Below are 18,687 nucleotides of genomic sequence, written 5' to 3' on the forward strand. Positions count from 1 at the left end.
AAAGTCCTTTAGCATGGAAGAGTTTTTTAACCACCAGATCCTTGTATATCATTTTAAAATTACAGTCATCGTGTACCAAGAATAAAACTTTTCTCCAAACCAACTACCGGTAACAGATCCTGATTTTTTTGGTACTAAAAATCTGTTCCAAGTCAAATTAAATGTTTTGCAGGGTGCAGTCTAATACAACTGCAGAGGTCTTAAAGCTAGAAAAATGCATATTTGTGACCATCGCTTGACCCTTCATTCCTAAATGGTTAAGGTCATTGCCACCAAATCAATCCCAGTTAGACCATCGTAAATCAACTTCAATGACATTAATCCATCGGGGTTATATCATTAAATTTTATTTCATTCTTGTTCTTGGCACTTTTTTTGCCACTTCTGCCAAAACAGTTGGGGCCTTCATCCCACAAATCAATACCAACCTTCCTGCTGTTATTTAGGTCCTTGCTGTAATTTTTTTTTATCAAGATCCACCAGCTCATTTTAAAGCATAAAAACCAAGTGTCACAAATGACATAAGCACAATACCTTTATACACTGGCAAAATTTTAAGCAATTTTGTATATAAATACAAAATGAACAGGTTGAAAGACAGAAAACCATTTAGACAGAAATATCAGAACTGAGTTTTATTTTTTGTTTAAAATCTAACTGTGTTTCAAAAAGTCTTCACTTTCAAGAATAAGGTTGGTTGATTGACTGGTTGAAAGTTGACTTAGGATGGATTTGATGAAATCGCAATTTGAGCTTCTTTATGAAACTGGACCAAGAACTTTCCCATTGGAACATAAAATTGTCTTTTATACTGCAACTGTTCTATTTGAGCAGTCAAAATGCATTCAGTGATTTAGCTAAAGCTAGTCACTTTAGTCATTGACTAATCAAATTGTCAAGTGACTAGTCAATTTGGCCCAAAAAGACTAAAACTAATGGTTTCAAAATGCCAGCTACACCACTATCATTGACCATATACTGGTATTTACAAGTGATATAGAGTCAGTGACTAGATATAACTTTCTATTAGGCTGCAACAAATATTACAAGGGTTTGAAGTTGCCAGGATACCACCTGCTTCAAATTAAAAACTTAAGTTTTTCATGCATAAAATGTCATTTTTCTTTTAAAAAATTGTTGCAGTATGAATGACAACAACAGTGCACTGACTTTACAAAAACTTTGATGTACAAATTCGGTTCAAACTGATGAAAATGCTTGGCAGAGCCTAGCAATTACCTGCATTTCTAAGCTTCATCCATACATCAGTTTTATGTCCAGTCAGTATACAGCAATGGATTTGACAACTAAAGTTATAGCACCCATTAAAACTAACATAGGGAATAATAAAAGTACAACTCAAATACTAATACATGGTGAATTAACTTGTAAGTACATTTTCCATGCATCAGAAACCTGAGAAGATCAAAGATAACTAGCTGAGATATATTGTACATTAAATAATCTGAAATTTGTCAGACGAAGCTCACAGCTAATACCTCCCAGGGGAGACAACTGGTGTACATGACATGAAGCACTTACACAGAAATAAGGAAGCTCTCAACATCTAAATACAAAACCTATAGATTACAATTTATCAGTGATATTCTAAAATTAAAACTTGAGTTCAGCACCCTCAAAGAGAAAGGAAGATCCAGAGTCAATTGTTATCTCCTATTATTTTATCTGTATTACTTAAATAAAACAGTTTATCATCGCCATGGTAATCACAGGAAACAGAGAACACTCAATTTTTTATAATTTATACCACTATGCAATAACCTTAGTACTGGTTCCATTATATAACTCAGAAACATCTCCATAAAGATGCCAAGATAACCATTTAATTTTAGAAAGCTACACTGGTAAAACTCAAATTTAATTTTGAAACCAGACATTTATAGTTCAAGGTTAATATTGATGGTTGTTGGTGCATGCTACTGACTTTTATGTACCTAACTTTAACATAGATTCTCTGTTAAAATGAACAACACAAATGAACTGGAAAGATACTGAGGGTAAAAATAAACATGGTAATGAAGAAGAAGTGCTAACCAAATACATTGTGGCAAGAATTGAGGTGGTAAGGCCATCATAAAAAAAAATTCCTAGACTCTTATGTAACTAGCGGCCGGCAGGCAAATTTCGTTTGTTATTTTTATCACTTTAAGTGGAAAATGCTGTCAATTTGAAAGAAATTGACATAAGTTTGGAAAAAAAATCAAAATAAAATTGTTCAGGGAGGGTGAACAAATTGGGTCAGGGAGGGAATGAGAATCTAGGAATTTAAAAAAAAAAAATTTCCTAACAGTGTAAAGACAAAGTTGTGACATGTGAAAATTTGCTTTTCTTGGGGCTAACAAGGTCCTATAAATTGATAAAAAATTGGAATTCTACCAATAAGTACATGTATATAGGCAAAAGGAAATAACACACAATAATTTGACTCCCAGTCAAAGACTGGATGGCATATTGCAGTTATACTCATGAGATTCTCTTTTGTGTGTGAAAACAGAAAAGAATTTGAATTTTCTATTATTCCTTTTATCTAAATAATAGAATAATAGCAAAATCTATCCTTTTCTTCAAGCCTTGATCTACAAAACCTTAAACATAGTATTTACCTCCGAAAATGAATGGTAAGTAACCTTCTTAAGATAACAGTTATACACAGCACCCTCTTCTCGCTCTTCTCGCCAAAATCTTGTGATGTCATCCTGAAATAAGGACAAACATTTTTTAAAATGGGGACAATAAAAAATCCTAAGATTCTCAATGATACTGAGGAATGAATTAAGCAAGTACAAAGGCAATGTCTAAGAACGAAGTTGAATTGAACAGTTTTAGACAGGGGTTCAAATTACCACTGGTTCGAGGTCAGGGACCATAAATTACTGATACAGGACCATTGAAATTTCATTTATCTAGATCCCAGATCTACCAAACTTGACATTTACTCTTATTGAGGATCTTTCACTTCTGGTGAACAGGTCATGCAGGATGCAAAAAAAGTCAAGGTCATTTCAATCTTGAAAGGAAATTTGACCTTTTGTTAAGGTGACATTACACCTCATACATGAATGAGGAGGATAAGTAAGTAAATAAGAAAGATATCCTCTATCTTTAACACAGATCTTGCTACGCATTTGGTTCTAATACTGATGATCTTTGGTCAGTCAATAAAACATAGGTATATAAAATGAGGATACCCTTCATAAATTTTTACTACTGGGCATCATATGTTTCACGCAAATAGGCAGGTAAAAACATGACATTCTTTGCTCAATGAGGAAAATATTGGTAAAAACACAAACTCATAAAACATTTTTAGAATAAGAGGCCAGCAATATAACAACACATTTAAAATAAAAAAGAATCAACCATAAAAATATTGCAAATTTCAATATGCTGCACGGCGTTTCCCAATGAGTAACGTCATAAGCAGCATTACAACCAAATACTTAGGAAGTTCAAGATCCAAAAAATAAAGTATATATATATATAAGATGTACTCAAAACCAAGTAAAACCGAAACATTAATCAAAACTTGTACTTGATGAATTCCTGCATACTCATTCTTTAACGATTAAACATTTTTTTCACACCCAACAAACTTGAGAAATTTTTACGAAATTGTGAGTTTCATAATGTCAAAAATATTCAACATAGTCGTTACACTGGGTGTTTCTTAGTTATAATGCTGTACTAAGTAGAATACAACTAAATCCCACACTGTAACATAAAACAACCAAGATAACATCTTTAATTTCTGTAATATAAGTTGAACAATTGAGTAAATATGTCTTCAAAAATGAGATTATTATTAAAGATTATATAATAACAGCTCGGTAAGCTTATGTGTAGGTGTGCACTTAACACAGAAAACAGGTGCAAAATGTAATTGGTTTTATGAATCAAATGGTTCAAGGATTTAATTTCATTTTTTCCATTATCTTGCTTTATGAATAATCTTTATAGTATTAGTTTTTTGAAGTTTTAGATTAGAAATGATTGTTTATTGGACCACACCAATACACTGGATGCAACCATCTGCCATTGACCTCAATATATTTACTGTACAGAAGGCTTCAGGTTGTTTCATATGTACTCAAATAATACAAATCTACCCTCGAGGTTGCGCAGTTTACCAGTAAGTTCCTATGTAAAAGCAAAATGCATACATATTACAGTTCATATGACATACAGACAGAGAAAAAGAAAGATAGACAGTCAGGGTGATTCCGAGATGCCCCAATTTTTGTTTGTGAGGGGCAGAAAATATATGGTCCAGTAGAAGCAGAGAAATCTGCCACATAAGTTTGTAAGGTGAACAGACTGAGAGAACAGATGGACAGACAAAGTGTTGGTGGAGTATTTGTGTAACTAAGACATTTACCTCTTTAATTTTGATATCAATAACTATATTTTCTCCCCAAGACATAAAAAGGAAGGTACCAAAATCACAGACTGCTACCATACAAAATAAGGACTAGTTATGGAACCACAATGCTATAACTTAAAGGGTGGCTCTACATCAGTCAGTTGTATTTTGGAGTTTAACAGTCAACACTGTCCAGGGTTTAAACAAATAGAATAAAGTTGTTTTCTTAAAACTACATGGGAGTTCTTTTCTTTCTCATGTAAACTCCAGGTCATTTCATATCAGGAAAAAAAATCAACATAAAATAGAGTCATACTGTTAATATAGCAATTTTAGTAGTTGCAAATTTTCAGATTTTGTCAATTTAACATATTTGCGCCACTTTGGCTTGGGGGACAGCAAAATATTTCAACATAACTAAAAGGAAAAAGTAGTAATACAGAATATTCAAATGAAGGGATTTCTTTTGTCAAGACAACTTCTGGAACACAAAAATTACAACACACAAAAAATAGATATAAAAATCACACAAAGTTAGAACCCCAAAAAAAAACTGAAAGGGAGAGAAGTTCTACTCATGCAAGACACCAACCTATACCTACTCCAAATTTCATTCTAATATGTTTAAAACTCTTTATACTAAAAAATATGATACATGTATAAGTAATGTTCACTTCAAATAATACTTTTAATTAAAAAAAACACTTGCTTATATGCAAGGGAAAATGGGAATTTAAAAAAAAAACCTAATTTTTTGTAAATTTTCGAACAAGTACTGTGACAACTCATTAACTTGTGATAATACAAGTATTCATTGTACATGTATGGTAAAAATATCCTGTGTAATAAAAATTTTCCTATTTTAACGTCTGAATTTAAGTAGTAATTAAACCACAAGTATTAATAGGCATAGTATATAACTAAGTGTAATATTGACAGCAAAAAAAATTTGAACCTTGACTTGACAAAATGCAATTTACTAGTCAATGAAAATTTTCAAAACTGATTGAAGTGGTTTATTTTATTTTTTATTATTTATTTATACATTGGGGGGGGGGGGGCTAATTTGAATGTTATTTTCTCATTTTGTAACAATGTTTTTATTTGAATTATTTGTTATCTTGTAAAAGTGGAATTTGACAATGTTTGTTAGAACAAACATGTAATGTACAATTTGAGAGACTTTTGTAAATGATTAAATGAATCCCTTCAGCACTATCTTGGTTGTGGTCTAATATCACCTACACAAACAATTTATTTTTTTGTGAAATTGACAACATTGTATTATTTCTTGAAAACATACTCTATTACTTATATATTTACCAAGATAATTTACATACCTGTCAAGCTTTAGAGCAGTTTATGTGGGAGATTATCATGTGAATATTTTTACATAAAAGCAAATTTTTAATGTAAAAAGTAAATTATTAAGTATTTTTTACAGAATGTAAAGTAATATTAACCAAGTAATTTTTAGTAATTTTTGTAGGAGTCTCCCCCCAGTCCCTTATGTGGGAGGGTTATCAAGTTTGGGCTTACATGGAAACAATCAACCCTGCTCTGAAAAAGAAAGCCTATCAGTAGTCTCAGAAGTATCAGGTTAAATTATAAAATAAAATATCTTTATAATAGTAAAGATAAAAGCAGCTTACCAACATCATGTTATTGTAAAGTGTCCACTATATTCTATAAATAGTCAGCAAATTTCCCTTCGGTGATTTTGATAAATCTATCCACTAAGGCTGCCCCTCTTTTGTTTACAGGAAGTTTTATATAAATAGTACTGAAACTAATCTTCAATTATTTGACATGACAATGAACCTGCACACTTGAAAATCAGTACAATCCAAGTCTTATTAATACATACTTCCTAGTTAGAAAATCTGTGAATTTACGAAGTCTTTCAAAAAGCTGGTTTTCCACAAAAAGTATACAATTCACTGATGCTATAATTTCACTTTTTCAAATAATCAAAATGACTTTTTGAGTGTTTTTTTTCCCTGTTTTTTTTTTTTACGTTATGAAGAGTCTCAATGTTATTATCCTTGATCCTGACCAACTAAGTTGTTTATGTCTCTTTATCACAGAGTAAAATCCTACAGGTCACTGATGTAGCTTTTTTGTCTATTCAGGCAATTATCTGTTAATCACAGATCTCCAATAGCTTTTGACGTAAGTCTCAGGGTGATTTTTGCCGCGTTCAGAGATATGAAGAGTAGAAACACAGGTCTGCATCCAATCACCCACGCAAACACTCAAGTTATAGGTATATCTATTAAACTAAATTTTTTCAATCTATTGACTAAAGTTAATTTTTCAAATGAAGAAAAATATTCTCCTGTATATGTATTTCAATCATGTCTTCCACTTACACCTGTTCAGACTGTAGTATCAGTTCAATTTTTAAAAAGGAAGAATAATATTTTCCTGTATATTTCAGCTGTGTTTTTCACTATCAATTGGTCAGAATGTGCACTTTGTAGATAACCAATACATCCAATATGTATATATTTTATACCAAAGTCCTCTGTGACCTTTTATGCACAAGAAGGTTATGTGAGTATGCAAGTACTTAAAATTCCTTAATCAAGATACATTCAGTCTATTTAAAATACTTCATTATCCACCCTAACACCAAGTAGATCCACCTTATAGGTCACTAACAACTTTGAGGAAGTGGTCCATTAAGAGCCACTTTTGTCTTTTATCTTGTCAACTTTCACATGTAATATGAAGGACAGCTAGATACTTTAAGATCAGGCCTCAAGTGACCTTTACTTATTATTACATTGTATGCATCAAAACATCCATTCACAAGACTGAGAAAAAAAAAGAGTTTATAAGCTCTATAAAATTCCACTGATAAGGGATGTTAGCTTCAATGCTGTAGTAATTATGTAACTAGACACTAAGGTTATTCCATTTTTTTGCGGTTTCAATACTAGTACTGATCAATCACAAACTTTAAACCTGGTCAGTGAGTAATATATTGTACCCCATGCATACAACAACTGACTGACTAGCCTATACATACTAACACTGATTAGTTTTATCTGCATTCTATGCAGCCGATTAACTGACCCTCTGTGTACATGGTACAAAATGTTTATATTGAAGATAAACTAAATCCTTACTACTCCATTTAATTATGAGGGGGGTGGTACATTGTTTATAATTAGGGGTAACCCACTGTCATATTAAGTGAGGGTATTATCAGTAAGCTTATCCCTTTACCATAAGATTCAGTTCATTAATAAAAAAACATTTTCATAGACTATAAAGAGTGGTGGATCTAGAGGGAAAGTGCAGGGGGTTGGCACCTCCCCCATTTTATTGGGAATTTGTCATTTAAATGTATAAAATTGACAAAAAAATGGTAAATAATGTCCTAGCACCCCCTTTTTTCAGAGGCATCCAAGCTGGCACCCCTCCTTTTAAAAATGTCTGGATCTCCCCCTTATAAACATGTCTCAAAACAGTCAGTTGGTGCAAATAGGAAAATTTTGACTGATCAGGAAAGTTCATCAAATAAATTATCAAATTTAAGTAAATGAGTAAGAAAAATTGTTTAGTCCAAACTTTACTTACATGTAGGAGATGAGCCGTGCATGGCTATGGGTATAGGTCAATAAATTAAAGTATTGTTTTGCATTTGAAAACTTATCTCCCCCTCCATAAAAGTTCAAAGGAGTATAACTCCCAACAAAATTCAGTGGATCCAGAATTCCATATAAAGTGCACAACTACATGTACATATCGGATACTCAATACATGTACATACAAAGGTTCATGATATCTGATACAGTAGTCTCTAAGAAGTTCTAATTACAAAAGTGTGATGGACTGAACAAAAACAATATGTTTCCCCACTAAAGTTGGAAGGAGAAATAATTATCCAAAGCAAGCCAACCTAATAAATCAGCCATAGTCATTCATGCCTGGCTAACCCCTTAAAATAGAAGGAGTGAGACAAAGTAAAACAATTTTTCGAAATAAAATAATTTTTCATAATCATTTTTCAAAATCCAATACTATTCCAGGTTAAAATAATACACATGTTCTTGGTTATATATATATATAGATATATATACAAAATGTAAATCTAGAGGCTCTTGAGAGCTTGTAATACTTATCTAGATAACAGGATAAATTATTTGTTATGATGAATACATATTTACATCAGTTATTTATTTTTTGATAAAGTAATTAAAAGTTTTATTAGGTCTGTCATGAGAGCCCTTCATCAATTTTATCAATCAATTATGGTTTTCAAGATTGAAGCCATTTCATTGTTGGCTTTTAAAGAAAATAACTGTAAAAAGACTGCTTTGCAGTTTCCATACAAGGGAGGGTTTCATTTGCTCTGTTATAAGGACCATTTCATCAATGGAAAGTTTATTACTGACTATTATGGTTTATTAGATGGAAGCCAAAAACTGCAATAATATCATTTTTTACCTTTCAAAGCAAAAAAAAATTAATCAGGAGTGTTACAACTTCCATCCAATAAAGACTTCAATACTTGAAGCCATAGAAGGAATGTCTTGACTGTTGTTTGTATCTCTTAGAGAAGCAGAAATCAGAAACTTTACCCTGGTGTTCTTAAAATAGCAATGGCAATTGTTTACATCAGAAATCTGACATAAATGTAATAAGAAGAGAACTTAAAAAAAAAAAAAAACACATGTGCCTAATTTTACAATCCATCCAGTTGTTTCAGAGGAGAAATTCTCAAAATGTTTACAAGGATGACAGACAATGATAATGGATGCCAAGTGATTACATACATTTTATACCAGTGAAGCTCACCTCATGGACCTCTAGTCCTGGTCAGCTAAGAAAAGATGGGTACTGCCATTCATTAACTTAATAAAAAAAAATCAGAACAAGCACATTATCTTTAATATATAATTAATGACGGAAAGAGCTTAGCATGTATTATACCAAAAACAGGCCACCTTGCAAAGTCTAACAGTCAAATGATATGTCCTACAAGTTGAAAATTGACTTTTTTGGACAATGCAAGCAACTGGTTGAAGAAGACTGAACCAGCCTTGTCGGGATATGTTGCTTAGTAAAGCTGGACTGGCAATACAGAACGGGTGAAAGTAATGTCATGACTACTATAATTAATTTGACTAAGACTGATTAGCAACAAAACAGTAGTCAGTTATGAACACAAGTGTCAGATCTGGGGATAGTTGCAGGGTTGGGAACTCCCTTTTTGTTGTAAAATTTTGCATGATTTGTCAACTTGGGGGGAAATGAGCAAATTATTGCCTGGAAACCCCCTTACTTTTAAAATAAATTTCTGGATCTGCCCTTGAGACATACATGCATGCAAATATGAATACACTGACTAAATACATATTTAACTCTAAGGGGAGTGCCCATTCACTATAAAATAATTTAGCAAAGTTATAGTGATTGATTCAGAAAATGTTGCAATCTGGAATAAAAGTGGTCCTGGTAACAGTCATCAATTAAGAACTTAACTGATGTCTGTTGGCTACCCTCAGTCCAATATGGCTAGCCTTGGACCAATAACTAGGCCAATATGGAAACCTTACACAATAATACTGTAATACTCTGTGAGTGTATCATTATTCTTACCACAACATCAATCCATGGGATGTCAAACAATAATAGTCTAATGCATGTAGTTTCATGTCTTATAACAATAAGTCAATGAATACTAATTAGACTTCCTGGTCTGATAGAAACAAATTACTTATTGAGTCTGGAAACATCAGTGCATTGTACAAGTCAGTTACTGTCCAACAAACTGAAATGGTTCTAGAGAGCATTTTCCTAGAAAACATTAAAATGACAGACTTTGGGAACAATATTTTAATGTTAGTAAATTAAGACCGTCTATTACCCACCTATCATTATAGTCTATAGCAATGAAGAACCTTCAAACCTTCATAAACACATGTCAGAGAATCATCCTTCAGAGATTGTGGTTAAATAAAATAAGAAATTAATGCCTTTTGGAAAGAACAAGTCAAAATACCAAACAGGCAAGAAATAAAGAAGAAATAGAAATGGCTAGGGCATACACTTCACTGAAGGACAAAAATAACATCATTTGCCAAGCCCTATAATGGGCACTTTAAGGAGAAAGAAAAGGCAGATGACCAAGATGAGTGCTAAATAAAAAAATGAATGAAAGTGGACACAGCTGGAACACAATACAATAACTAGTAAAAGACAGAGTGAGATGGGGAGGAAATGTTGGTTGCCTATGCTTCACAGGATAGTAAACAAGGTTTAAGTCAAGAAAGTCACTCTACAACAATGATTGGACACTGACCATTCACTTTTGTGTACCACAGGTCAATCTAAATTCTAACAGAAGCTAACTATAATGCCTAATGCCTACTGAATGTGGGTTGTGTATCATTAGGAAATATAGTGGTGAAAGCCTTGATTAGATTTATGTATTCAGAATATGTATGTTTTATGCCTTGCAGGTGATTTCAGGCCTTTTAGCATAATGTTATGAATGCTTGTGGTTTTTAACAGATTAACTGGTATTTGGATGTGGGAGTCATTAAAGAACTTTGAGACTAACATACTGAGAAAATAATTGCCCTTACAGGTGTAACAAGATAACCATCTAAATCTGTTTTCCAAAAAAGTTTTTCTACTAACATTAATAAAGCAAATATGAAGCCTAATATTTAGTTAGAAGAGACTCTCTGACACATTTCTAGAGAGGAGAAGATTGCTTTTGTTGAAGGGTAAATGTCAAGTTTTAAAGTCATCCATTGAATTAAAGAGTGTAACTTTGTGATTGAAAGCATTCAAAAGAAATGCATTATAGACCCTCACACCTCTCTTGCTGGCATGCCTAATATTGCTTATATGTGTATGTACATGCACTATTTCATTTCTTCTTTACAAGTATACAGTTTATAATAGTCAAGTAGGGTTTTAGTTTAAAAACCTTAGATGGAAAAATATTTAAATTACCAAATGAACCTCATCATATATCATTCCAACAAGAATCGTATCCCACAAAGCACTTCTAAACAAATTGAAATTAATTTACTATAATAAATTGAATGGAAAATAAGGATCTTTTCAGAAAACATAAATGTACAAAAACTTATATCATTTCTATGCTGCATCAGTTTAATCTATCAAATGTTAGTAATACATGTAGTTACTTATACAAGTATGTCAATAAAAGAGTCAAAACAAAGATTACCTTAAGATCAGGTGAGCGACGTCGTACACAAGACAACAACACTTTCAGCATCTCGAGCATTTCTGTTTGTACTCAGCCTTTTCCAAAAACAAATAACAAAATCTACTATCATCCAAATATCCACAAAAAATCAGACATAATGTTTCTACAAATAAAACTCCAGCAGAAAACAAAATACAGTACTAAACAACACTGTGACTAAATCTGCATGAACAAAGAACATGGTAAACTAGGAGGGTAGTTTTTAAGAAATGCAGCCAAATTCATCATAGCACACCTACATCATATAATAATTAATGATAAGGTAAATGGCCTTGTAGAGGGAAAATTACTACTTTATTTAAATGAAGATCACTTTTGTCAATACCCTCCTACACGAACAGGTAACTAACTACAGGTAACTTGAATTAATCCATTAACTTTAAAGTATTTTGATAGATGCTCCCACAGACATCGACAATGTAAAGGAGATCATTATAGCAGACAAGAAGCTTTTCACATCTTCATGAGAAAGTGTCTCATTAATATTGTAGTCATACTACAATCAGTCACTCAATAATATTACGGGTTGTATGAGCCAACAGGCACTGATGACTTCCAAATAAAACTTATACTGGTAATTCTTGTGCATGCATTTTCGATTTATAATTTGAAAATTCAAAGTGTTCTCTCAAGAATACATACTACATACTCAGTCATTCAACATCATCAAAGATTACAGGAGCCAACACTTGTAGCAAGTCTAGGAACCAACAGAGGATTTCTAAATAAAACTTATACATGTACTGGTATTTCTTGTGCATGTATTTTTGATTTACAAAAAACCAAAGCAATATCTTTAGAATAGCAATATTTTTGCACAGTGTTGTACATGTACCTTCAAATATTGTGCTACCTGAGAAGTATTGGGCTATTTTATAGTGCAATGATCTTTTTTGTTTGGAAAAGCCTCAAGAGCTGTGTTTTGGCATCAAACTGAAAAACACTTGGACTCAAAATCAAATGGGCAGATCCAGAGATCCAAAATAGTAGAGAGGGATTTAATGCTATTATTTGTTAACTTTTGCCAAAATTTTGCAAGAAATTTAAAAAATTTTCTAACAAAAGCAAGGCAGGGTTCAACACTAACAGTAGTCCAGTAGTCCTGCCACACTAATTTGAGAGAGGACTACCTTCAAATTTTAATGGGTAGTTCTTTGGGCTACCTAAATTTATTCTTACACTCTTACTATACCTAAAGATAGGGCCACAAAATTATTTTGAGGACTACCTAATTTGTTGATCAGAAAGTCCTTTGGGCTACCTAGCTTGAAAAGTTAGTGTCAAACCCTGCAAGGGGTTCACAGAACCCCTGTGTTCACCACTTCGTTAAAAGCTTCTATTGAGTTCACAGAAAGTTTCTGTCTAAATGCATCTGTCTGTCAATACAATGATAACCTACTAGTATAAAAAGATTGAATGAATCTTTTCAGTATAGTAAGTATTACTGAAATCTTCAGGAAATGAAGAATCTTTGATCTTCCTTGATAGTAGGGTTTTCTTTATGTCAGTCATAACCCACATTTTTTCTTATCTACACAGTATATTGTACAAGTTCCAGAATAATGTACACTCATGTACAATTCTACTATGTACGGCCAAAAATCACTTTAAATCCTTTCACATCAAGTTGACTATTAAATACCATGCAGTTTATATTTTTGTGAGGCCCTTTACTGATATTTATTCAATATTAAATGTCTGTCTTTGTAAGGATCAGGCAGTGGGTGAAACATGGTATGAAAAAAACCTATCATTTTTAATTTGACTAGTTGCATGATGAGAATCAAAGGAAAAAACAAACTTTCTATAAAATGTTGATGCATTGAGATATAATTTCATTGAAATGCACTGTAATTGAACATTTAAAGGGCAGATTACACTGTCAAATATTTTATTTTTCTAACATTCTATTGAAAAATTTACGAGCAAATCCAATGATGCAGAGATCAAATAATGTCTTTTCAAAAAGAGAAAGCATCCTTGAGTGAAATTATATTGTCAGATTGGTAAGGTTTTGACATGCATGTTTCTAATTTTTCCCATTTGCCTGATTCTCATAAATACTTACATTTAAGTAAAAATCAGACTATCACTGTTTAAAATAATATAAAGACCATCAAGTTGACTTAGATTTAAAATTAAATGTGCATTGGACTGACAATGTGCAACTGCACTTTTATAATCACATAAAGCAGACACAAATTTCAAGGGTCATGAAGACTACTTGTCCACTTTTTCCTTCATACATGCATGTACCAAAAAAAAAATGGACCCTATCCCAATATGGTAATTTCACACTGACAACTCAATATTCTAGTTGAATTGTTCCTGTAATTACTCGATTAAAAAAAAATATTTTGCCATAAAATACTCATACCTGTTAACCCTCCCTCTTGTGGAGGAAGACTCCCTCTTTTTGGGTTAGTCTCCCTCTTTCAGAAAGTTTCCCATGTGGGAGACACATATCCCCCTCTTTCACAAATTACTCCTCCCAAAATCTCCCTCTTAGCACAAATTATGTTCTAAATGTCTTATTAAATTGATATAAATACAATGCTTGTGTAATATAATTATCACTGAGATACAATCAACAAATAATTAATCCTTTTGTTGAACTAATTACTCAAATTTTGATTATAACCCTTGTACTTGGATTTCTGGCAAAATTTTCCTTTTTTTTCTGAAAAAAAAAGTCACGCTAAATCCCCCTCTTTAAGCATTCAAAAGGTTAACAGGTATAAATACTACATGGATTTATTTGCACACATACTGGTATTAACAGCAAGTTGAATGTGTACCTGTAAAGAGGCCATTTTTGACCACTTATGATTCTACTCCCCTTAGTAGTAAAAAGTTCAGTGGACTCTTCTTCTTTCTTCGGTAGTAAAAAGTTCAGTGAACTTATCATGTTTTATTGATGTATTTCATTTATCAGTGATTTTTTTTTAATTCAGAAGATAAGGTGTTTTTCCTATCATTGTTAGTAAACTAAATGATAGTAAGTAATACAACATCAGCTAGATTCCATTCAGAAAACCCTCATATTCATTCTTATTAATAAAGAAAACACCAACTGAAAAGTATTAAAGTTTCCACCTAATCACTATACCAACAAACTGAAAAAAAAAGGAAATTGTACAGATATGCATATCCATCTGTTTTCAGTCATTTTCACACTTTGGGTAATAGCCATGAACAAATAGGATTCTTCACCAAATTGTATATATCAAACAATTTACTATCCTTAATATGTCCAGAAGTATTATGGAAGAAAAGACTTCAAAAGTCAAGACAACCTTTTATCTTATTTACAACCAATATAAAGTACATGAAGTGATGGTGTACATGTATATTTTTACATTCCTATAGGAGAGTATGTGTTAAATTTTTTAACATGTTTCATATCATACATGAATAAATAAATGGGACAGCTTTTCTAATATAATCATTTTTGTTTTGTATCAGCTGGTGGAAGACAGTCTGGACTGTCCTACATTTTATACATGTATTTATGTTAGTAAAGGGAAGTTATTGTTTCACTGAACTAACACAAAAACCTAATAAAAAATCAACCAAATTTCCTGTGTACCAGAGAATTAATCTGTATGTTACTAACAGTAAGTCTCATATTTCCCTATCATTTCATTGATAACAGATTATTAAGGGCTCCATTCATCTGACCAACTCTTTGAGTAGTACACCATAGTACTTACAGACTGTGTTATTCAGTTATTATTAAGTGTGAAAACAGAAAAATCACCCCCTTTTTTAATGCAAAAAGTCCTTTACATGTAACTAAAAAAACTAAATGTTCAAAATTCATGTAAAATTAAAGGGAGCTTTTTCTATCATTATGAACTACTGACCAAAATTTTATTCAAATGGCATAAAGCTTTTGAAGTTGTACGAAGTGTTGACTGTGGATGGACAGATGTGTATGGTACAAATGTATACCATAATAAAAATGTACATCCCTTCAAAATTGATGGGGGTATATTATTAATCAAAAGCCTAGAACAAATGACATAAACAATTCACAATGTCATGGCAATTTGTGGAAGCATTTAAAATATATAGTCCTAGAACAGGAAATTGTCCAAGATAACATATACAAATGTACTTGCAAGAGTTAAGTCCCATTACTCAAAAAAGAATAATCCAAGATATATAATATCACAAGGGAGTATACACTTACAGACATAAATATTCAACAAAGTTTCATGAAAATTGCTTGAACTGTTTTTAGTTTATTGCACAAATATGGGAAACCCCTCCCCCTTGTTATAAATAAAGCTCGATAATCAGAAATTCATAAAAAAAATTTTCATTGCAAAAGAGTTCACATCAATCAAGTAAATCAATTCAACACAGTTTTAAGAAAATAAAAGCAACAATTCTGAGTTTTTTTTATGAATTAAGTCCCATAACTCTAAAAATGTAATGTTCTTGAAAAATTTGAATAGGAGCTTTAATCAGTATAAATAAACAATTAACCAAAGTTTCATAGACATTGCCACAAGGGTTTTTGAGTTAGAGTCTGAATTTAACATAAAATCATCTTATTTTTGTACAAGTAAAGTCCTATTTCTCAAAAACAAAAAATCTAAAATAAATTAAAACTGAAAAAGAGCTCATATTAATAAAAAAAAAAATGGTGGCAGCATTTTAGAGTTTGTGTGAGCTGTAAACGACAGACTGACAGCAACGGTACATGTATACCATAATGCATTACATCTAGATAGGAGGCATGTACTATCCTTGCAGAAGTATAGAAGAATTTTCCAGTCTAATCTAGGATTCCATCATTTTCATTAATTTGCATTTAAGCACTGATTTGCTTGACAAATAAACTACACAATAAACAGTGTCCAATTACAAAGTTAACCTCTCAATTTTCAAAACTTAAATTGATTGGTTAGCATTGAATTATTGTAATATTACCCAGTTTCCAATGCAAACACAGGGGCTCATTACAATTGACTATGTATAAAGGTCATATATATATATCAACAGGACCCCAATATCTATACTCAGTCATTGTCAGTTGTTTTATTAATCTGGTTACGAGAAATTGAAAACATTTGGATCGTCACAGTTACATAAGAGTATGCAATCATATCAAGGGAAACAAAATTTTAGCGGAAGACACCAGATTTTAGAGCATATCACATTCATGCCATTTCGGATGTTGAAAGTGAGCGAAAATCAGTGACAGAGAATAATTGACGATTAGCGACTTTGAAGACTTCAGTCTTTGATTTAATTACTTAACCCAAGTTGGGCTCTGTTTTAGATTATTCATCTTATGCCTGTAAATTTATACATTGTACTTATCTTGTATAATTGTGGCTTTCAAATGTTTATCTTTATTTTTTGTATTGGAATTCAAAATTTTATTTCATAAATACATGTATTGAAAAATTCCACTAATAAATAGCTTAAGGAACCAAAATCATTTAGAGTTTAGTTATGCTGCTTTAAAATTTATACCCCACGCCACTGTATGGATTTCTTGCCAACAAAAATTAAATCATAGGTATGCTGTTGACACTGTCACAGTGACGCTACAAAAACTACCAAGCACTGACAAGGATGATAAGGAGAAGTTAGAGTAAAATCCTGTTTGAAAAATAACAATATTGCCATTTTTGTCTATGTAATTTATTACATAAACTTAACCCTGTCAAAGACAATGCTTAAAAGCACTGACAAGGATGATAAGGAGAAGTTAGAGTAAAATCCTGTTTGAAAAATAACAATATTGCCATTTTTGTCTATGTAACTTATTACATAAACTTAACCCTGTCAAAGACAAATGGAAGAAGTGAGCACAAAAAAGGTTTTTGTGCAATTCTTTCTCTAAGTTAGCACCAGGTCCATGCTCCTAGTTTTTAGTGGAGTCCGAGTTGCTCATTTGCTTTTGTTATTTTGTATGCATGATTTTAGTTACTTTATGTTCTTTGTTGTGTATGTCTGTTTTCCATGTCTCGTCTTTTTCCCCAGATTACATTCTTTTGATTACCGCTGTAACCTTGGTTCCCTTGATTACTCTTAGGCCAAATGTATTTTTCAATTACTTTCAAAAAATGAAAAAGTTATGATGATTTATGTTGAGAGCCATGCTATTTATAGATTTTTTGCCAAACAGGCACAGTAAGTGATGACATCATGAAGAACTCTCCTATGTTTTTATATGAAAAATGGAACTCATTCCTGAAAAAAATGACAGATATGGTGAAATGCAACAATTAAATGCACCAGAGTATAATGGAATTGAAAAAAAGTAATTACATGTACTTTCAGGGATCACCAAAAGGTCTTCAAAAAGTGAGAGTTGTTTGTGAGAGAGCCTTAATTGACTAATCAATTAAAAAAACCATCAAACTACCAAGCAGTTAAGAGGAAAGGCTCCATCTCAGACTACCAAGCAGTTACGACAAAAGGGTCTATATAGACATTATGATGTGGTGAGCTAAAGCAAGCCCAAAACAGTGTCTGACAATGGAAATTCTAGACTGGCACATGTTTCTATCCCTTTTGGCCCCTTTTCTGCAGAACAGTAGGGGTAAGTGACTTCAGTTTAAAATTAAATAGCAAGCTTCCTCCATCAGCTAGTAACAATTTTCATTTTGTACATGTATTTAAATTTCATGACACTTGGTTCGCTACAACTTGAGTTCTCGCACAGAAACAAAAAAGTTTACAATGATGACAGCATCATAACATAATATGTTCACAATTTTGCGGTCACATAACAAATTAGATTGTTTTTTTTTTACACACACTTATATTTTTCAAGCACTAATTAAAAGTAAATATTTTACGAGACAGGTATATTACTTTTTCTACTATCATCTCGTCCTGTCAAGGTGGACAAGTAAATTTTACCAGACATAAGAATTCATTAGCGAGCACCACAAAGCAGTGTGACTGTGAGCTCTATGATTATTACAATTTATATGTACTATTTGTTCCCTAATATACAGATGAAAAAAAAATCATGTGTCAAAAATAACAAAAAAAGACTGTCCTTACAGAGAAAATTCAT

General features: G+C 32.0%; 1 protein-coding gene across 4 annotated transcripts in view; it reads right to left on the reverse strand.

Moving 5' to 3' along the window:
• The window catches only part of LOC148611961 (ral guanine nucleotide dissociation stimulator-like 1), a 39,072-nt gene that overhangs the window by 18,894 nt on the left and 1,491 nt on the right, over positions 1–18,687 (reverse strand). The window contains exons 2-3 of one of the 4 annotated variants that reach the window (XM_088593007.1): positions 11,598–11,674; positions 2,625–2,717 (exon numbers count right to left, since the gene is read on the reverse strand). In XM_088593007.1, coding sequence (XP_088449133.1) covers positions 2,625–2,717; positions 11,598–11,657 — 153 coding nt within the window. In that variant the 5' untranslated portion in view covers positions 11,658–11,674. Of the gene's footprint in view, positions 1–2,624; positions 2,718–6,033; positions 7,383–11,597; positions 11,878–18,687 lie in introns of those variants that run through there. The other 3 variants (XM_088593011.1, XM_088593010.1, XM_088593009.1) reach the window with 3 other exon arrangements.

This window comes from Perna viridis, chromosome 7, assembly GCF_037379345.1.
Source record: "Perna viridis isolate PV_CMFRI_1.1 ecotype Kerala chromosome 7, ASM3737934v1, whole genome shotgun sequence".
Classification (NCBI taxonomy): domain Eukaryota; kingdom Metazoa; phylum Mollusca; class Bivalvia; order Mytilida; family Mytilidae; genus Perna; species Perna viridis.